The sequence below is a fragment of the Echiichthys vipera genome (genome assembly GCF_963691815.1).
Source record: "Echiichthys vipera genome assembly, chromosome: 3".
In the NCBI taxonomy this organism is placed as follows: domain Eukaryota; kingdom Metazoa; phylum Chordata; class Actinopteri; order Perciformes; family Trachinidae; genus Echiichthys; species Echiichthys vipera.
The window spans coordinates 10,118,795-10,141,033 of NC_139828.1; the positions used below are offsets into that span (position 1 = coordinate 10,118,795).

At 42.8% G+C, this 22,239-nt stretch overlaps 1 protein-coding gene across 1 annotated transcript; it reads right to left on the reverse strand.

The window, feature by feature from the left end:
- Positions 1-723: 723 nt before the first annotated feature.
- atp8b3 (ATPase phospholipid transporting 8B3) lies at positions 724-21,392 on the reverse strand (the record flags this gene model as incomplete). Its single annotated transcript, XM_083910949.1, has 26 exons — positions 724-882; positions 6,842-6,913; positions 7,434-7,564; positions 7,841-7,979; positions 8,311-8,535; positions 8,632-8,715; positions 8,817-9,040; positions 9,145-9,331; positions 9,825-9,963; positions 10,045-10,120; positions 10,241-10,352; positions 10,689-10,856; positions 11,763-11,875; positions 12,016-12,252; positions 14,044-14,252; positions 14,341-14,534; positions 14,615-14,703; positions 16,509-16,667; positions 16,793-16,884; positions 17,573-17,643; positions 18,416-18,488; positions 18,989-19,050; positions 19,696-19,794; positions 20,876-20,989; positions 21,117-21,208; positions 21,368-21,392. 26 exons carry the CDS (start codon positions 21,390-21,392, stop codon positions 724-726), a joined length of 3,345 nt encoding a protein of 1,114 aa, XP_083767075.1.
- Between the last annotated feature and the right edge of the window lie 847 nt (positions 21,393-22,239).

Here is a 22,239-nt window from a genome sequence, read left to right on the forward strand (position 1 = left end):
GCTTTTTCTTCCAACTCACCTCCTTTGTGTCTGCCTCTTTAGTCTCTCTCTCTCTCATCCCCTCTACGCCGGCACACAGAAGCAACAAGGGCGAAAGAACGGCAATAAATCTGACAACAGAACAGCACATAGCCTTATTATCCAAGCCCCATCCTGCACACACAAGGCCGTCATAAAGAAAACAACGCAGCCTATGAAAAAAACAACAAGGCTTTCCAATTCTCCGCCTCTACCTCCCCCCTCCTCCAGTAGTCTCCTTCATTCCTCAGCCAAAGGTATTCCCTGATGGCCAGCCATTTCAGAGAGCAGCTCAGCCTGATCATACGGCAAACTAATGAATTGAAAAATGAATCGATGCAGACAGAGAGAGCGGGGCCTTGACCCCTCCTGAAGGTGAAACTCAAGATGCTCAGCAGTAGATACTCAGGTCTTCCAGGCCCAGGTCTATATTTTTTTGCACAGATGTTGGAGGCCTGTAGGGAGACATGTCATTGTTACTCTTAGCCTGAGCATAGAGTCTGTGTTTCTCTGACCAACAGGAGAGGCGGGTGAGATGTCTGGACATGCTCTTTGTTCTGCTGGGAGCTTTTCCTCTGATCAATAACTGAGAACCAAGCGACGACAACACGCTCGGGCATCCAGCCAACTACATTACAGCTGCATATGAAAAGCAGAATGTAAGAGGAGCACATGGAACCCACTGGAGATGGGGACACAAAGGCCTCATAACAGCAGCAGCATCAGCAGCAGCACACCTCTCCCTCCCAGGTCCTGCCTGTGCTGGCAGAGCAACAGTGCCCCCTGCTGTCGATAGCAGAGACCTGTATCCAGCAGAGCAATGGGGCTCAGAGAGGAGATGAGGGAGGGAAGAGCCACTAGATGCTGAGGAGAAGTCATGGCACAACACATTCAGGCCCTCACAGCTCTTTGAAGGCAGATCAATAGCTAACCATTATCCTATTGTTGTTCCTCATCCAACCAGCACTGGTGAAGCCGGAGGAGGGGGATGGTTAAACTGAATGCTGAAAACGCAGGGATTTAGCGAAGGCAGGGATTTATTTAGCCAATTCAAAATCTTTAAGAATCTACAAATTATAAGTGCAGAAATTACACCAAGGCAGGAGAGGAAAGTACAACAGAGTAAAAAGTAACAGAAAGGCTCACGAGACAGACACATTTGAGGCGTAGTGGAGGTTTGATTTACAGTATTTTGGGAGGCGTCATATTTCGTCAAGTCATTCTTCCATCCTGTCTGTTTTTGCAAAAACAGATTCAAACTAAAACTCCTGGTTATTCCCACACAAGGGTTATCAGTAGCTAACCCAAAGCTAACCACCACACTCAGCTGTCAAATGCTACAATAATTAGTGCCAATGCTTACTGCCTTAATGCGAATCAGAGAATATGGTACTAGGGTTCACACACACAGCTACAGTGCGCCCCACTGATGACGGGCGGTGTGTGCCATAGCAACCAACAATCAGCTTTTATCTGAATTAAAATATACTTTTTTAGCAAAAAAATGAAAAAAAAAGAATCAGATTTTAAGGCATACAATAACCAAACCTCAAATGACATACCACACATACTCTATGTGTCACAAATACAAAAGAAAATGTCTCCAACACATAACTGAACACATTTTGAAGCAGAAGGAAAATCTCTCATTCTATCTTTGGTTCTCTACCTCCTCTGTCCCTCTAACCCCATTGCCCCCCCCCCCCCCCCTCTCTCTCTCTCTCTCTCTCTTCCTCTCTATATTGATGCGGGTATTTGATTAGTACCATAGACACAAAGTTTCTATTTCTTGTTACTATTGTGCTCTGTTGTGCATAAGTAAGGCACCTTGTTGATAAATCAAAAACAAAAAAAGGAAGGACTTTTTAAAAGGGAAAAGAAGAGGGATGCAAGGACCGAGGCCAACGAAGGACCTTTTTTGTTTGTTTTTTGCATTCTATGTGAATATAGACTCGGAGGAGACATTTAACGTGAGAAAGGAGAAAAAGAAAAACAGGGAGCTGCTGAAGAGAAGAATAAATGAAGGACGCTCTCTCTCTTTTGGCTTTTCATGTCAGAACTGTGGTACCCTCAGCCCCCTTTAAGCTGAGCCCCGACACTGGGGTAAAAATGGAGGGGGACAAAACATGACCTCCAAATGTCCCGGCTGATTCAGTGTGTTTCATTGGAGGGCGGGTGGGGATAATGCTCGGGACTCAATTGTTATCTGTATGGTCTTAAGATGCAACTGTAGCATTTCCAACAATGTAGTCAGATTAGCGATGCAGATTAGATAAGAGATGGGCATTGTAGAGGAGTTGATTGAGAGGTGCTGACTAACTTCACGTTGCTGTAAGCAGTGAGTTAACATCGCCAAAGGATTATGAGCTAAAATCAATTTGTGGTATACAGTTCAGTGAGCATAAGTAAATAGCTAGATTCAGCTCTAGGTATTAGGCTGACAAAATGACATTTGTTTGTAGTGAGAACCAATGTGGCTACCTCACTAAGCTGAGTGGTTTGTGAAACCGCCACTAATACCAAAGATACTGCAGCCTACCGGTCCCAAACTGCCTAGGGGGACACAAACCAAAAAAAACCTAAAAAAATACCCCCCCCCCCTTTTTTTGCCCAGAAAAGTGTTACAGACATACACACACACACACACATGTGTACAAGCAGCGCAGTCAGACTGCATCGTGCCACATAGGAGGAGGTGGCTGCCTTGCAGACAGAGTTGAGTGCCTTTTCCCTTCAACCACGGGTGGGACTGCACTGGACACACACACACACACACACACACAGACACACACACACACACACAAGCACACACGGCTTTGCATACATTCAAAAACATGCACTCACATTCAGACAATGCACCCATAATTGGATGGACAGAAAGGGGGGTGCCAAAGAGAGGGACACAGAGTGCGGGCTGTGTCAGCGTTTTCTCCCATATTGACTTTCCATCTTGATACACTAGAATACAAGCACTTTATCATGTAGAAAGTCTATAAAACGTTTTCTATACACTATTTATTTGAAACAAAATTATATGTTACTCCGTAATCTGTCAGAGTCTTTGTTACTGTATCGTTGATCTTCTAGTAGCTCACAGCCTTTGTTTTTATTTTTTCTCTGCGTGCTTAGACCCTTAGCCACTTTACCTCTCTCGCATCAGAGATATTTTTGTGAAACAGAGAAAGAGGGGGGTAAAAAGGCAGAGGGGCTAAGCGCTCGCAGGGCTGTAGTGGTAAAATCGTAACACTTAATGTCTCTCTCTCTCTCCACTGCGTGCAAGCACAGAGGCTGCACTAGAAAAGTGTGGAAGACTCACTGACAGTTCATAGATACAAATTCTCTCCTCCCTCCACCCTTGTCCGTCCAGTCGACCTCTCCCCCTGGCTAGTGCTAAGACCTGGTAGGCGTGTGTTGACAATTAATTCTGAAATACCTCAAAAACCTTTCATGTAAACTTTATGTAATTTAGACTGAAAATAATACTGCTAATGATAACGATGATTATGAAACTATGATACTATGATAGTTAGTTTTGGAACTTGTGACTTGAAGCTTTATACTGTTAAATTCCTTTTATTTGTTTGCTCATTTTTCTCGTACGTTTCTCTTTGTTTGTTTTTGCTACGGCATGTACTTACTGTTTTCATAAAGGAAAAGACATTGTGAATGTTTCTGTGAAGGGTTACATGAGAAAAGAAGAGACAGAAGAGAAGGCTAGAATAGAGAGAGGGGGGGCAAGAGCTACTCACTTTAGATGTTTAGTTCAAAAGCTCTGTCCAAGGCGGGTACCTTTAAAAGAAAATACACACCAAAAAAAAACAAAAAAAAGAGAAAGAAATGACATAAATATGATTTGGGCTGACTTCTTAACCAAAAATGTGATGTTAAACCAAAGGAGGAATAACCTTTTACTCATTTTTAGCTTTCTTCTGCCTTCAAGTTGTCTTTTCTCTTGAAAAAAAAAAACAATTTCACAGTTACTTTTGAAGGTTCCTGGGTGTGTTCAAGTGCTCCTGATGTTCTTAGAATATTAAAGACCAGCACCTCCTATTGAAAAGAAGGTGCTCTTTTTTTTTTGTGCATGGATATTGTATAACTGTATAGAAACCAACAGGAATGACCTGTGATTTTGTGGGGAGAGGAGGAGGATGGAAAGACTTGGGAGTGGGTGGAGAAGGGATGGGGGATATTTTGGTTATCAAAACAAACAAAAAAAAGGGCGGGAGGATTTGGGTTTTAGCCGTTGGAAGGGTCCTTGTTTTTAGAAATTTCCGTCACTGTTGGATTCACTGGTTGTGTGCATGTGTTGTTGCAACCCTTCCCCTTTCCCCATGTTTCTTTGATGTATATAAATCCAGACAGTAGGGGGCAGTGTGCGCTGGGGGAGGTCAAACTCCTCTCCTCCCAATCAATAGCATTCAATCTTCATTCCTCAGCTTGTGGTCCTCACTCGGGTCCTGAAATGTGTGTCTTGCTTTTCCAAAGACGGGCTGTTTACTTGGAGTTAATCAGAGGGACACACACAGGCCCGAGCGGCCTTGAATATACCTGTATGTCTGTCTACATGCTTTTCTTCAATCTGTGTATGTGTGTTCATTTGTAACTATGTGGAAGACAAAGTGTTTCTTTTTTATGTTCCTTTACTATGGGTTGCAATATTTGTCATGCGAAAAATTTAAAACCATTTCTTACTGACTGACCGACCAACCAACCGCAGTACCATTTGGCAACTGATAGTCCGACCCGAAATGTCGTCAACATCTACTGTCAAACAGCATATGCGTGTGTCATTTCACTGTGGGATCGAATGTTGCCAAAGGGACTGATGTAGACACCCCCAGTCACACTGTGCTCTCCCTCTTCTGTTACCTGTTAATCAATCAGAACCAAGTGTCTTTGTGATGGTAGAAGACAATCAGTTTCAAAACAAGAAAAAAGGTAGAGAGAGGGCAGGCCAGTGGGGAGGAGGAAGGGGAGGACGGAAGAACAAAATCAAGGGAAAAGAGGCTCTCTGAATTGTGACGAGCTGTAGTGCCCGACTGCCAAACGACTGCCCCATCACCCGTCCACTCTCCGAAACATCCATCTTCCATGCCATTGTCGTCAACATGACTCGGTTACACAACACCCCTAAACCAAAACTCATTAGACATTTAAAATCCACTCCCTCCTCACACCCCCCCGTCACCTTACACCCTCCTGCACCCCTACTGCCGCAATGTAGTGCGCTCTGCAGGGGTAGACAACAAGAGCTGTGGTGCAAAGACCATATTTCCCATCACCCGCCACAATTTCCTGCTAATCTAATGATGATGTAACCAGCCGCGAGGAATAAAAAATGGCTCCGGTTGGTGGCTTTTGCACAGAGAACTATGCAAACACCTGACCCCCCCAATCTTAATCGTTGCTGCTGGGTCAGAGTGTAAAACCCTCAACCTCCCCCTTCATCCCCTTGACATTTTGACACTCTCGCTCACACTTTGACCTCCATAAACCCCCCCCCATTCACTCCATTCCTCCCAGAGCAGCCGGAGACACTCCAGTCACTCAGGTTACAGTAGAGAGTGGCTGGAGAGAGGAGAGCACTATAGTACCCCGTGTTTCACCACACTGATGTCATACAGCTTTACATGAATGCCCCAAACTGCCATTGACATCAAAATGGAGTCCATGTTGATGTTTGCAAGCTGATCGTCCCCGCTCATGGCTCCATTGTTCTACAATGTTTGACTGTCTTTGTTCCCAGCGCCAAGGAAGGGCCACAATCAATGCAAAGACACTTACATTGTATTTACTTAAGTTTACAAAGTCGTCTGGAGACGGTGGCTTATATTGCACTCCGACAGACAGACACACAAACAGACACAGGCACATGCTGGAGAGGGTGAGTCTGCCTTTTGAGAGTGTTTGCTGAAACCAAAGATGAAATCAGAGGTATGACAATCTGGCTACCAAACCTAGAAGACAATGTTCAGCTGCTCTACGGGTCCTGTAATTTACCGGCCATGCGGACATTCCTCCTATTGCACTTAATCTCTCACACACACACACACACACACACACACACACACACACACACACACACACACACACACACACACACACACACACACACACACACACACACACACACACACACACACACACACACACACACACACACACACACACACACACACACACACACACACACAGTCCAGTCAGAAAGCCTCTTTTCCCTCCTCCCACTGCAGAAGCTGGAGAGCCTGTGGAGGACTTTTAGTTTCACTCTAGTTGAGACTTTTGTGAAGGAAAAAAATCTGAGTAATAACTGTTACAGAAAAATAAAAACTTAAAAGGATAATATGGGTAAAATTGCGTGTTTTGAAATAAATTAACAAATAAAACAATTGTAAAACAAAGCAGTGTTGTCGGTTTATTGTGTTTGGTTTGATCTTCAAAGGAAATCCCCTGTGACCCCAGCAGATGGAAATTTGATTTTTACCACAACAGCCTAAAACAACAAAGATCAGAGATATCCATGTAGAAGTAAACTGTCTGTGTAAAGACAATAAACAAGATTCATAGCACATAGTGTATTTTGTATGTTATATAACTCTCTTTATTGGAAAATTGCAGCTATACAAAAGATGAGCGCAGGCTCTACTAAGTACAAAACAGGAAGTCATCATTTCATTTCTATGTTGCAGTAACAATCCACATGATGGAAGGTTTTCCCATATCAAAACCTTAAATGTATCATTATTCATGTGCTATTTGTGTGACTGTTGTCCGTCATGTGAATTAGGACTTGTGAGTTAGTGGGGTTATAACTTGCAGTCACCTTCTCATCAACCGTCGGCACCGTGCTGCGGACGGAGGTCGCTGATGAGATGAAACGTCCAGACCCGGCTCCCTGAGAGAGGGCATAAGAGGAACGGCGAAGAGATGTTGTCCTTCTCAACTTTGACGTAAGCTCCACGGGCTGAAGGGACACACTGTGGACCTGTATCACAGCAAGGTGAGAGTGATATCAGTCACCATTTACCATTACAACTGTTCATGCTTTTATTTTTTAGAGGAATGACACCTCAACTTGCTGAATGGGAAACAGCTCACCCCATCTCAGATAAAGGTACACAGCTCCAAAATAAAATGGCTACCAAATTCAGTGTCATATCGTGTTGGTCCTCAAGTCAGTTACGTTTTTAAACTTGTCAAGAGCACAACTTACTGCTGAGCTCAAGTTTCATTTGGTCTGGCCAGCTTGAGATGTGACAGGCCAATCACAACTGTTCATCTCATGTGAGGCGGCTTTAAGACGATGACTGACAGAGGACCGTCATAGTCTCCGAATGTAATTGGCGTTGTACTATGTAATTTCTCTTTTTACAGTATGGGACCTTTAATTTTTCTTTTTCATGCAGATGCCTTACCTTGTGTTTGTCATGCATGGTGAGGATGACATTGAGAGCAAGGGCAGTCACTGAGGGCAAAACAGCCATCCAGGTAGTGAGCAGAGCTGCGAGCCATACAAGTGGATCGATGAAGGCCTTATCAGCAGCACCTGATGAAAAGCACACACAGAGCAATCTTACCTGTTTGCAGGCATGATGACACATCATCATATCATCATTAAATAATCATTAAAATTGACAATTCTTCTTGCATGTTTGGTTGGTTGTTCTTGTCGGCAATTGTTCTGATATTATTTGTCTACAAGTGATTCAAGTGCAACAGTTCCTGCAGTGATGGATGTTAAAATCACCACAGCCAGGAGGAATCTCACTCAAGTGACAGAAGTGAATAGAGTAGACGTGCACTCAGATGAGCAGAAGTGTACCGATAAAGAAATAGTCTCTGGGTGAATTCTGAAACAGGGTGTTGCTTTGGGTGATCTTGGTACAGATGAAGAAAAGCACCACAGAGACGCACACAGCTGCTATATGGAATTTTGTCCAGGATCTGGTCAGCAGGGTTATCTGAAAAATAAAGATAATTGATAATTGTCCTCATTCTTGGCGACTCTGCAGTTGCAACGCTGCAGTTTGTAAAAGTAGATTCCCTCATGTTAACAGAAAGGTTCATCGTTCAAGGTTATACTTATTGTCCCACTAGGAGAAATTTGTGACACAGCCCCAATTCATTAACTGATCATTTTGGACCGAATATTTCTTTCGTCAATTAGTCATTTTTATGCTTTTTTTCATTCTCAATGAAACTTATGAGCACATCTCTGGTAAAAAGAATTTTTATTGTGGTGCTTTTGCATGGTCATTTGTGGAGAATCTATTAAAAATGTGTGATCCTGACCTCAATGGTGGCAGTGAACACGGCTGCCATGGCCACAGTGTCTGCCATGGTCTGGTAGTCATAGGCTGTGTTGTAAAAGACTCCAAACGGGATGAAGAAGAGAACCAACGACGTATAGACAGCATAGAGCAGCGTTAAGGACAGCGTGAGAGGGCTGGAGAGCTCCTGTCGCTGTCCAGACTTGTACAGCTCAGGCCATTTCAGGCTGCTGTCTGCATTCACGTCCTATTACACAAATATGTAATATTATGACTTAGAACTTAAATATTTAAAATAACATCAATAAAATAATATCAACATCTATCTCTTCAACGATCTCACCTGTTCAAAGAAGGCCACACACATAACCGGGGCAGCTGTGTAGCAGACAGTGTAGAGAGCGATGAACCATGGCTCATACAGAGACTGCAGGAGACAATTACATGTTGGATTAAATGCAGGGTTTTTTCTCCAAGTTTCACTTCAGGTCATTGTGTGACTTTAAGTCTCATCCATGTATGTCTTACCTGAGCACTGAAGCCATTGAAAAAACCAAACCATATGTGAACAAGAGCAAAGCCACATGTCTTAAACAAGAAGTAGCGCAAGAAGAAGGCTATGCGCCTGTAGGACCAGCGCCCGTGGATCAGTAGCAGCCTCTGCAGAAATCTGAACTGGGACAATGCAAAGTCTGCATTTTGCACTGCCTGACCTCCCTCCACTCCTTCTAGCCCCACACCAATATGAGCCGCTGGTGTACAGTGAGAAAAGACACACGGAGAGGTGGAAGGAAAAATGTAAAAGCTAATTCAAACAAACATTTTCTCTGTTGCCTTTTCATTTAAAATCACTTACTCTTAATCATGTTTACATCATTGGCCCCGTCCCCGATGGACAAGGTGACTGAGCTGGTGTGTTTCCTGACCAACGTAACGATGTCAGCCTTCTGTCCTGGTGTTACACGACAACATAGCACCGACTGACACTGTTTTGCCAGGCTCATGAATTTGGCCCCCCATTCTGGTCTCTGGTCAAACTCTGCCTGCAGTACAACACCATCAAAAAGCTCTGTTTAGGTTATACTCGGAAAATGGCAATACCTTCTAAAAGGAACATTAGATGAGTTTTAACCTCTGCTTTTGGGTCTCTGTTGATATCCCCGTTCTGCCAGTATATATTTTTAAAACTGCTATAATCAATATTGTTATGGTAACAATGGGTCGTGTGACAGTGCAACGCTGCTGTTTTGGTTGCATAAAGATATGGTAGATATTTTTCTCAGAAGTTGGTAGACTACAAGGTACAAAAACAGAGCACAAAGGTAGAGTGAATATTGGACTTAAAATCATCAGGTAGGCACAAATATGACCCTAAATGAAGGCTAATGAGGCTCCTTATCTACTAAAATTCCACGTTCATCTTCCCTGTCTGATTCTCTGAAATAACAACACAGTGTTTTGTGCTACAGAGTCATTTGCAAACTTTTTGACAACAGCTATTCGTCCATTTGAAAACTATATGAGTATATTTCCCGCATGTCCAGTGTCTACCAGCTCAGGTCCAGTGAGGACCACAGCAGTCTTTGCTCCAGCCGTCTGCATGTCTACAGCCCACAGCTCTGTCTGTCTGGCCTTGAAGAAACTGACCCCTGGGTCTGGGGACTGGAGTATCTGTCTGCAGGGGCAAACATACAAAGATCAATGAGCTGGTATAAGTGTGTGCATGTGTGTATTTTTTTTTTTTATCATTGCTAACCTCAGCTCCTGCCATTCCAGTAATCTGGTATCAGGATCCAGTAGCTTGCAAGAATACCCAATATTCACTGCAGTCTCTACAAGGACAAAGAAAGAGGTGAAGGCAGCAGAAAAGACAGAAACAACAGTGAGGCATGTAGCTACATCACACCATTCAAAGCGGTGCCACTCCCAAATTCTGCTACATGTCTCAGTACCTTTTTTGTCCCCAGTTAGGACCCATACTTTAAGACCAGCCTGTTGAAGCAGAGCAATAGTCTCAGGAACGCCCTCTTGAAGCCGGTCCTCTATCGCTGTCACCCCTACAAGCTATGAAACATCAAAGTTAATATTAGTCTCTAGAATTCCTGCAGGATATTAGCTCTAGTGCGTAGCATGACAAAAAGAAAATGTGATGCTATAAGTGACATTTAACCTGACAGCATGAAAAAATGCAGAGGATTAAAAAAAGTGGCTTGGAAACAAGGAGTTTTTCTAAAGACTTAATTTGTGCTCCACATACAGAACTTCATTTAGGGGAAAGTAAAGGTCAGAAACCAGTAAGCACAAGTTTGATTTAACGACTCATCTGTGGCAATGATCAGCTTCACCACTTTAAATGGAGGGCTGACAATAAAAATGGAAAAATCACATGGAACAGCCCACCTGCAGCTCACGCTCCATCTGATCATATAGTTTTTCCAGCAGTACGTCACGGTCAGCGGTCGCCATGGCAGCAGACTTGGCCAGAGTTTTACTCCATTGCTCCCATGATGCCTCAGGAACAGATCGAACAGTAACACACAAAGTCCTCAGACAGGCCTGGGCAAACAACTGACAGAAGATAAGTTAACACATTATTATAGGCTTCGCATTATTTACCGAGTGATCTTTCAGGCAGAATTGATGAATTGACAAAGGAAACATGAGACTAACACTTGGGTCTTAGCAGACATGCCTCAACTATCTCACTAGGAGATCGCAGGCCTGATTCTTTCTTGATAACTCAGTGTGTACAAGCTTTAATGATAAGACTAATGATAAAAATTATGGAAGATATTGTGCGTTGAGCACATACAGATAATCATGAAAAAGAGACTCTATAAATTGTTTTATGCGTCTAATTTGATGGAGAAAATCTTTACTGCAGAAAGGAGGTCATAAAGTACATATCGTTATTCCAATGTGGTGTCCCACATCGCGCACTTCAACCCTTAAACTGGCTTTTTTGAGGGTGGAAGTGCGCACTCAAAAACGGCAAAACCGATGAGTGTGGATCGTTGGAAACTCAACGCCTTCAGTCACAGCCATTTTGTCTACGTAGCGGAAGAGGCGGGACTAAATTCAAACCCTAGGTCATGGGTGTCAAACTGATCCAGTAAAGGGCCGTGTGTTACTGGATCAGTTTGACACCCATGCCCTAGGTTAATTGATGACTCTAAATTGCCTGTAGGTGTGAATGTGAGGGTTGTCTGTCTTTGTTTGTCTCTATGTGCCCTGCGATAGACTGGCATCCTGTCCAGGGTGTACCCCGCCTTACGCCCGATGTCAGCTGGGATCGGCTCCAGCCCACCCACGACCCTAACCAAATGTTAGCATGCTCACAATGCAAAGCTAAGATAGTGAACTTTCTGAAGTTGAACTACTGAAATGGAAACCAAAAGATACTAACAGAGTGACATATAAATAGTAGGCTCAATAACAGCACACATTAATGGTTCAGTAGAAACTCTAGTTCACCTCCAGGGCACTTTCAGTCCTTTCCTGATATGGACAGTCCTTCTGCAGTCTCTCCAGGATCACTATGTCTGCCCCTTTACAGTATAGCTTTAACCCACCCTCTGGCTCCCGCACTGAAAAAAAAACAAAAACAGTATGGATAATTTATTCAGACAATAAGCTGACATGGGAGAACTTAGAATACGTGCAATCATAAAAGATTACAAGAGACTGTAAGTTTGTCGTTAGTGTGTATTTAGAGTACTGCTCTCACCCAGTACAGACATGCGTCTCCTCTTGCTGGTAAAGTCCAACAGCGCAAGCAGCTGATATTGGCGAGTGACACCAAGCTCGGAGACAACGATAAAGTCTCTTGTCCTGGAAAGAAAGACCCAGCCCAGCTCCCTCGCTGCACCAACAAGACTTTCCTCATCTGGGGATGCAGCCTGGTAAACTGGAGCCTCTGGAGGAATGTAGTCACCAGACAAGTTGGATGAAAACATGTTGTCTTCTAGGATGTTGAGTCACATTACACCAGTGATTAAGGGGTTGGAAAAATAACTGTGATAAAACAGAATCATCCTTTCAAGTTTTCAAGCATTGGCTTTATACTAGCCCCCCCATTCAGGTGACCGGAAATATGAATCACACAGACTGAGATTTCATCAAAGAACAAACCAGAGTTGTCTGAGCTGTAACCTGACACGTAACACTTTTCTCAGATGGAGGGTGAATCCCAAAAAATTTGCATATTCTCACAGAAACACACACCCCCTTCTTTCCACTCGGCCATGACAGTGTGACAGAGAGAAAGCGCCCTCAAGAACTGTCTGCTGAACGGACATTGCTGTCCTCTGAGCTTCTCCACCAGGCAGGGAGCAGACATGTACAGACCACCACAGGAGAACGGATTCCAGCTCAAGTCCATGGGCTGCACAGGTAAAGGTAAAAATACGGTGCACCAAATGTTACTACTGTATTAACATTATAAATTGTGGTAACTCTGGCTAACATGAATACAGTCTCTGCAGAAATTCTGACTTACAAACAGGCAGATGGATGAAAAAAGTTTGGAATATATTAGGTTGGAAACAGGGAAGACACAACAATATATAGTTCAAAGATGCAGATTTGGAAGTGGTTACAAGGTACCTCTGTGTCCTCTGCCCTGACTGATGCATCACCTGTGAAAGTAGAGAAATTATTATTTCTAATGACTTGCAAAAAGCATTTGAAATGGAGGTGGAGTACATGATGAGAATATGCACAAATGCAATAAAAAGAGAGAGAGAAAGAAAAAGAACAGACATGGGCTGAACCAGGAAGTGGCTCAGACATACAACATATGGTTGACATGATTCTGACAAGGTTTCAATAACAGTCTGTGTCAGTGGGCAGAGTCAGTGTTAAATATTTAGTAGATGGACTCGTTGTGGTTGGATATGAGCATGTTTAGTGTGTCCTGTTGTCTCTCTCTCTCTTGGGTAAGTCGGCTCCCCAGAGGGATCTTTGTTGCTCTTTGAGCCAGTGAGAAAACTTGGCTCTGGTCATTTCCTAACTCTGCCACATAAATTAATATTTAAGGTAGTGAATCACTGTTTTAATTAGACGGCATGCAGTCTTCTAATGACACACACATTTGGACACAGACTGGATTGTTGGAGAACTGTGTGTCTCACTATTGTGTCATCCTGAAAAGGGGATGATGATCACAATGACTGGACTGTATTTCATATACTGATGGAGAGGAGTGGTCTATATCTGTCCTTTTTCACAGGTTGATGTGATTTCCAGGCTAACTGATTTTATTCAGGAATATTAGACTTTCTAAGCTGTTTTGTGCAAGATCTATAACTTTTTATTTTTTTTTAAAAATCAATTTTTTTGGTAGTTTTTAAGCCTTTTTATTACAGAGGACAGATATGAAATGGGGTGAGAGAGAGGGAGAGGGAGGGACAAGCAGCAAAGGGCCGCAGGTCAGAGTCAAGCCTGCGGCCACCTTCAGCATCTTTACAATTAGATGCATTTTGAGAATATGTTAAGTTAATTTGAATTTGATGTGCATCCTGCTAAGAGTGGACGCTGAGGTAAACTAACACTATACTTAAAAAACAGGAAAAAAACAAGAACAAAACTTTAGACTGGGCAGAGGGTGAGGTTTCCCAAAACTCTGTGCAGCATGAGGTACTTTGTTTTATAAAAAGTAGAGGTGCTGATATTGGGCTGTTGTTTGTATTAAAACAGATGTATACATAAAAATAGATATACAGGTATATTCGGTGGTTTCAGTTTATTTATTTACCATAGATCTCCCCAGCGATGCAGCATTGTCTGAAGAGCAGACGATTTTGGGTTAGTGTCCCAGTTTTGTCACTCAGCAGGTATCCCACTTGGCCGAGCTCCTCACTCAGCGAGGTATTCCTGGCCTGGGCATGTCTGTCTGCCTGCTGCACATACATCTGCAAATCCCAGCCAATAAACAGGCTGTGGACTGTGTGGATCACCTCGAACCTGTGGACACAGGAAGGTTTGTTTGTGTAAACTGTGTCCTCCATTCTGTCTACCCTCAAATGAGTGCTGTGTTGTAGATGGAACTCACGTGATGTAGAGAGCAATGGGCAAGGCCGGGCTGAGCAGGATGATGTAGCTCCAGAAGACGAGGAACCCGGTGTAGATGGGATTGTCATTTACCACAAGAGCAGATGGAGCCTCTGAATGGCTCATGACCCAACTCGAAAACACGCCATGGCCGATGGCAAGAAGTAGAGCTGCCAGCAACATGAACACGAGAATCTACAGATCGAGACATATAGTTTAGAATACCTCAACAAGATGTCTCATGCTTGTCATCCACCTGCCCTTTACCAACTCACCCCGATCACCACCATGTTGAGAACTTTTTCCATTTGAGTCTTCTTCACTCTCAGTTTCCCGCAGTTCCTCAGGATCTTGGTATCCGCGCCTGGTATAGAGCAGACAACTATTAGACGCTATCGCTCTGATGGCCTGGCCGAGCGAGTTGGAAGACCATCCTGCAGCCAGAGGGTGAAAGTTCAAGCCCTAGTGTCAGTAAGCATCTGCGGACGTGCCCTTGAGCAAGAGGCTGAATCCCTACCAGTTCCAGGGGTGCCTGACCCCGCTGCCAAGAGGTCAGCGGGAAGGAGAATTTCCCTTGCAGGAATCAATAAAGTATCACATTATGTTTTCCTGTGATGTTGTCTCAATCTCACAGACTGCTGAAAGATGCTGAGCTAAATGTGTGAAAATGACATACCAGGATTGTGCGTTATTAATCTGATTCCAATTTAGTCTTACTTTAACGACAATACGTCAAACTTGATCATGCTTAATTTAAACGAGGGATGACACGATATAAGATTTTTGACATCACGATTATTGTCATAGGAAAGATCACAGTTTACACGATTATTAATCATGGAATTTATTATTTGGAAAAAGACACAAGCATTGGTTCGGTCCTGACCTGCAAAAAAACCCACGTAATCCTACTTTATATTAAAAATAAAGGGTTCAGCATGAACAGTACTCAGAACTAGAGTCACATCCAGGTTATTACAGCATATCCCTGCTAAATTCAAAAAGACATGTCGTCGTATTGAGCGTATCGCTGGACCAAAACGAGTTAAAAATGTTTCGGTCCAGTTTAGAAATGTTACATTAGCTAGTTATGTTTTAATTTTACATTGACTTGAGCCTAAAGGGGTGGCTGATTATCTCAAAGATGTTAGAACACGTTGCAGTCACTTTTAGATGGCACGCTTTGCAAATTGGATATCTATCTTTTACAACAATAGTATATATCCCAAATTATCCAATGCTGCTCTTTTAAGGCACTATTTTGACAGATATTAGACTGGAATGCCAGTGCACGCCAACCTTTTTACAGCTCTTGCTACAGGTGATGGCACAACGACTCTCTCACAACAAAACAACCCAGTGCGCAGACACATGACTCGCGAGTGGAGAGTGGGCAACAAAGCAGGAAATGACACCATAGATATTGTAGCATCTACAATTCTTACAGCTATGAAACCGCAACATTGTGAAACTGCGGCTATGACAAAATGGGTTAATCACGTAGTACTACACTGTAGGTTATATCAAGTGTATGTGAGGAGGGTTAACAGTTATAATCAGGCTGAACTGGGGTCACACCGATAGACAGACAGTCTCTGATGAATGGTATAAAACCCATCTCTTGAAGAATTTAATCTATTGATCTGGTTTGGCAGAACTGAAAGGGTCATAGCAGTGAGATCCATCACACCTCTGCCTGGTCCAGTAATATCCGATCAATGATCGCTTCAAAGACCGGAGGAGCCTGTAATCTGCCAGACGTTAACAGAACCACATTTAAGACACAGCTGCAAGAGTTAAGTACTGTCCATAATTAGCAGTATAATGTATTCCACATAATAAAATGTGTCATTGAAACAAGTGGAGGCCAAAGTAGAAGGTGAAATGAGGATAGCTGGCCTGTACACAAAAAAAATAAAGCAGTAGATTTATCTCTGTCATCATACACCTCTATGGGGCATTGTGCCCTAAATCTGGGTTTGTATTCACCCTTTTTATCCTCAGTGTCATTTTCAGACTCAACAGACCAGTTTGGCGGTAGCTATAACCCATTTTCTGACAAAAACAGTATCATCCTTCCCATCACTGAAGGAACAACTCATAGAAATTCAACAGAAATCCACGCTGATATCACCTTTTCTAAAACTGAATAAATTCTGCTACACGTACCAGTGTATACTGCCAAGCCGTAGGCAAACTTTGTGTTGCGTAGGACTGTTCCCCTCAGGAGGATGTGCTCGTTATTCAGCAGAAGACACTCTTCTCGCCAGTGCAGCTGGCCTCTGAAGGTGTACAGGTGATTGTTGGGCTCCTCACAGAGCACGACGCCTGCAAAATAGGAAGATTACATTTTCATTTGCTTTAGAAAAGGTTAGCCATTCTGTAAAATGTTTACTCGTGTACTTTTGCTCTACTTTAAAATGAGAGTACTTTAATAGAAAACATTTATTCACCATCAAAGGCAGCAAGCGTCTCCTCAGAGGGGTGAGAGGTCAGCTCATTGTGTGTAATATCAAGCGCCTGCCGGAACTTGAGGTTAGTCTCTCTGTAAGAAGAAAAAACCACACCTACAAGTTACATTAATTACACTAAGAAACAATGATGGGGAGTCAAGGCAGTGTGCAGCTGGTACACATATAGAGAGTTGTGCAATATTCATTTCTTTGGTTGAAAATCACAATGAGGAAATTACAATACTGTTTCATAATCTGGAAGATTCTTTTTCGATTACTAAAAAGGTCTTTACTCTGCAACAAACCATGAGGCACTTTCACCTCTCAAACTGGTAACAGAAGACACAATCACATCGCACAAACACATACTGTTATTTACGGATCCCTTACTCTATCCGACCCAAACGTCTCGTACACTTTTACCTTCCTATGTGCAACCACAAAGCAGTGGCTGTGCAGACAGGGCCACATTGGCTGTCCCAGAGTGTAGAAATGATTTTAGACCTTTAAAGGTGACCACGTTTTTGTTGTCAAGGCTTCATGGCAACACAACAGGAGCCTGACAACCTTCGGCCTCTAAAATCAATATCACCTTTAAAATCACATCATAAAACTTCCAATTAACTTGTTATTCATACTATTGTTTTTACATTATATTAATATAATTCTGCTATTACTAGTCTAAAAAGCAAACATGCATATGAAGATTATATGATGCATTAAACGATGGATTTTCCACAGAATGAGGTATCAGAATGTGAGAACAGATGAGTCTCATACCCGTCGATATCTGCTGTCTCCACATAGCACAGACTGTGAGGTTCTGAACTACACAAGAGGAGAAGGTCGGCCTGGGACGAAAGATAGAAAACAGGAAAAAATAAAAAGAGAAGGCAAAGTAGAAAGTCACTGGAAAAACAAACAGAGCAACAGAGCATTTACCAAAATATTAAAACTTAAGCTTTCTTTTACCAATTTAGTAAAAAAGTTCAAGTCCTCATCCAGGCATATTTTATAGCATATGTTAAATACACAACTATGATTAATATTTCGTTAAACAAGGTTTTCACCCAAAAAAAGTAAAAAGCTCTCTGCGGAGCTTTTGAGCCTCAGTCTGACGAGGAGTCTGTTCTGCACCAAAACCAGCGCCTAGCAGAGGTATCAGAATAGTAAGTGTCGTTAGCATCTTTTATTTGTTTATGTTGATTGTTGGCTTGTAACTGGCAGCGGCTTACAGCTATGATGATGTGTTTATGCCGTCTGTACTAACAGCCCACTCTGCATTGAAGATTTCATGTTTCTTATCCGACTTTTACATATAAGACCGAGAGTGAGTTTCTAATCTGTGAAGTGCACAGACAGGAATGAACGTAAAAACACCTCTCTAATGACAAAAATAGAAGTCAGGACCCAGGTCAGACATTTTAGGGGACATAAACATAAGAAAAACACATTTTTCATTTGAGGTGATCTTTAAATTTGCTATCCTGGTGCAGTTTTTATGACAGGTTAACAAGTAATTCATGCAATCTTATTCCACTAGTGCAACAATGATTACTTATACATTTCTGGACACTTTTGTTTTCTACAGTATATTGCTGTTTTATAAATCAGAAATCTCACAGGGATGACTTGGTCTTTGTGGATGCGCAGCACATCTCCAACACGCAGATCCTTCCACTGTGCTCCGCTGAAACTGAGACAGGCGACAGATGAGTCGTGGACAAATGAAGAAAAAAAAATCAATGGCTTTCATATGATGACATTTTATATGATTTGCTGGTAACATATGCCACCACACCATATATACAAACACAACTATTTAATTTTTTTTAAACTAGATTTCATGTTAAATACACAAATGTAAATAAAATTCACTATTAAATTATATTGCAGTTCTCAAGCAGTTACCACACTTTGGAGGGTAGTGTAGAAGTTTTTTTATTGTCTCAGCCCACAAGGGAGAGCATATCATCTTAAGTGTAACAGTCTCAGAAACAGACTGAAGTAGAAGATGCCATCAAGAGGTTGGTCATAGTTCATGTCTTCCTGTAGGTGTGGAAAATGTTTTTGCCCTGCTTTAATGCACAAAGGGACCATCTAGGGATTCACTCATTCACACTTCATTAGAGCTTCATTAGAGGGCCGTTTCAAACTGGAAGTCCTGAGAGAATAACACACTGCCTTTGTCCTCACCTCTGGGAGACGAGTACGTCACAGGGTCGGGAGTTAACCTCAGAGTCACTGCGTCTCCTTGCCTAAACCAGGGATGGAAAGATGGAGAGAGAGAGAGAGAGAGAGAGAGAGGGACCCAAAGAGAGAATAGGAGAACAGAAAGAACTGAGAAGCTTGACAACGATGTAGAAAAAGAGTGATGGACAGGGAGCGTGTGAGAGGGAGTGAGGGTGGCCATGAAAGGTTGAACAGGAGAAAGGAGAAAGGGGAAACACCATTACGGGGCTCTACAGTGACACCAGCTGGGAGATTTACACCCTCCACTAAATGATTAGTCAATAGAGAGGGGTCAAGCAAGCGTTTCACCCAGAGCTGTTAACGACCGTAACTCAGTGATGCACTTAACCAGAGAATTCTCCATGCAAAACATCACGCCTGCGTTTAAAAGGAAAAGCTTTAATGATAGGAGAGAAAATTAATGCTACTGGGATGACTGGTTTTGTCAATGAGGAGAGGACAAGGAGTCAATGCGGACAATGAAGGAGAGAGAAGAGTGCGTACATTCTTAAGTGCTAGGTGCATAAATGCATGCATGAGGTTGTATATTAGTGTTTAAGATCATGCATTCATGTGTGAGCTGTGGATTCCTCGCTAAGGCATATATCCTCTCCAAGACTTCCCATGGGTGAGGGGGGAGGGAGGGGCTATGGAGTGACCGGTGGTCTCACCATGTCATTGGCGAGGTCTTTCGCCGCTCTCACAGATAGCACGATGACCAGTGGGATGATGGTGATGTACCAAGGTATGGATGAGATGGCAGGGACACACTGGAAACCACATGCAGGCATAGATACACACAGAAGGAAGAGGAAACAGAGACACACTTTCTGTACAAACCATACACATGCACAAAATGTCTCTTCAAGTTGTAATAAATATGCTAAAAGGGCTGTCGACGACTCTTGAGTTAAAGGTCCCATTTTGGAAAAAAGAGCGATTTGTGTATCTTTTATTATAAAGCAGGTCGATGTGCTTCATAAATGTGTGAAAGTATCAAAACGTTCAATCCACACAGAAATGCACACAGCCCGTATTCAGAAACTGTGTCTTTAAATGAGCCGTCAGGAGTTGTGATGTCATAAGAGATCCTGTTAAAGAACGTTTTACCCTCAGGTAGTTTGTTTAAGGTGTGTCGACGGTTAGGCAACTTTTTGCTGATTTCCTTTTTGCAACTGGATATGTGGATCACAGTTTAACGAACACATCAGCATCATTCCCATGACTTCTTATCTCTGTAAACCTGCATGTGAAAGCAGAATAGGTTGGCGAGGGGACATGATATGGGTAGCAAAAGCCATCTGGTTTCCGTTTGTAGTCCGAATAGTATTTATCAAACATATCTGAGCAGACTTAGGCTCAATGCAGGTAATTGAGGCAGAACACATCAGCCATCAAACAATCTCGGAACCCAGTGGCTATTGTCTTAGGAAGATTTAGCTTTTTGTTATTATTTATCTGCATTCATATGCAGACATCGGTTTATAGAGATGTCGCCTCTCAATTCCAGCTCCATTATCAGTTCGCCATTTGCCAATTGGACCATAAACAATGAACGGAGTTCAGATGAGTAAGTCTTGGCCCGGATATCCGATTGCTACACTGGAAAGCCCAAAACATTCATGCCCAAAGAGGCTTATCTGCCGTCAGAAAGGACGTCAATGGGTTCCAAGATTGCATGCTGTCAGACTGTATTAACCTGAATTCAAAATTCATATTATGCCCCTCAATCCTGATAATATTCTAAACATGATACAGTAATGACTAAAGCTGGGCATTTGAAATAACTCAAAACCAAGTCAAAGCACTAGAGAGAGAGAGTGAGAGACAACACCAGAATCTTCATCTGACCTGCAACACCACCATGAGGAGAAAGTAGAGATTGGCCGCTCGCTGGAACTGTTCAAACAGTGTCAGGGGCAGGAAAGTCAGGGGGGAATACTTGTGGCTGCGGACCACATTGTCCTAGCAACGGATAGAAACAGCAGCAGAAAGAGAGAGAAGTGCAAGGGAGATATTGATGTATTAACACAAATCTGCTCCTCAATGCATCAGCATGCCAACAGGTGTTAGGCTACGGTGACTGACTCACCGCATATCTCCCCCAACGGCAGCACAGAAAGGTCTTCTTCTGTTTGTGTTTGTGATAATGGCTGCTGTTCGCCCTCACCTCCCATGTGAAGCCTGTCAGAGACACATAGGCTGACTCTTAGCTCTAAAAAACCTTTTAAACACAATGATTTAATGCATCATTTAGATCAGACAATTGTGTGTGTGTGTGAATGAATGTTATTGTAAACAGTGAGCAGCAAGTGAAGAAAAGGGAACTTAAAACAGACATACCAGATTCAACACTTTCCATGACCATGACGCAGAGGAGACGTTTGTAGACTTAGGTTATGCTATACAAAGGAGGCATCAGAGGGAAATGGCTGCATGTGTCAGATACAGTTAACAGCCTTGTAACTCATTACACTGCGTTACCATGCCTACCTATAGCATAAAATCCAAACACACTATTTTACCAGCTGTGGTTCTACAAATCTAACACATCCTCAATCAACCACTTGGCAACATAAAACTAAATGTTACTCTGGTGAATAGAAGGCAACTATAGGCTTATTTGCCATGTGATGAAATACTGTACCAGTGTGTTCCACCTTTTCTGTCTGAATCTCTGCTGGAAGCTGGATGAGCGGATCCTGGGGGTAGAGAACTGTGGCTGCTCAGATCCAACCATCTGCATCAAACCTGCAAGAAGTGATAAATCTTAAATCAGCATAAGAACTGTAACTAGTGACAGTCATGCAATGTTTCACCTGTAGTCAAGTAATTAAAAAACACATTTGTCAACAAATTAATAAACACAGTATAGCCTGAGACTAAAATGGTCTCTTTAACTATTGTTTGATCATAAACAGCACCATATAAATAACCTACATAACTCACCTGCATTGTTAGCCAGTACTGTCCATGGCCATTGTATAGTACGTGCAGCCAGGTGACACAGCTGAGCCATCAATCACGCTCTACCAGCCACAGCCAGACCTCAACATCGTTGTTTTCATAATCATTCTTCAGCAGATTTCCATAACAACACACACCTGTTTCATCCATCCCCCTCCTTTGTCTGCACGTTCCTGGCCACACCTTCCTCTCGCTCCCAGGTGAAGGCTCCGGTATCACAGCTCGTACTCCCTGTGCACCTTAGCTGA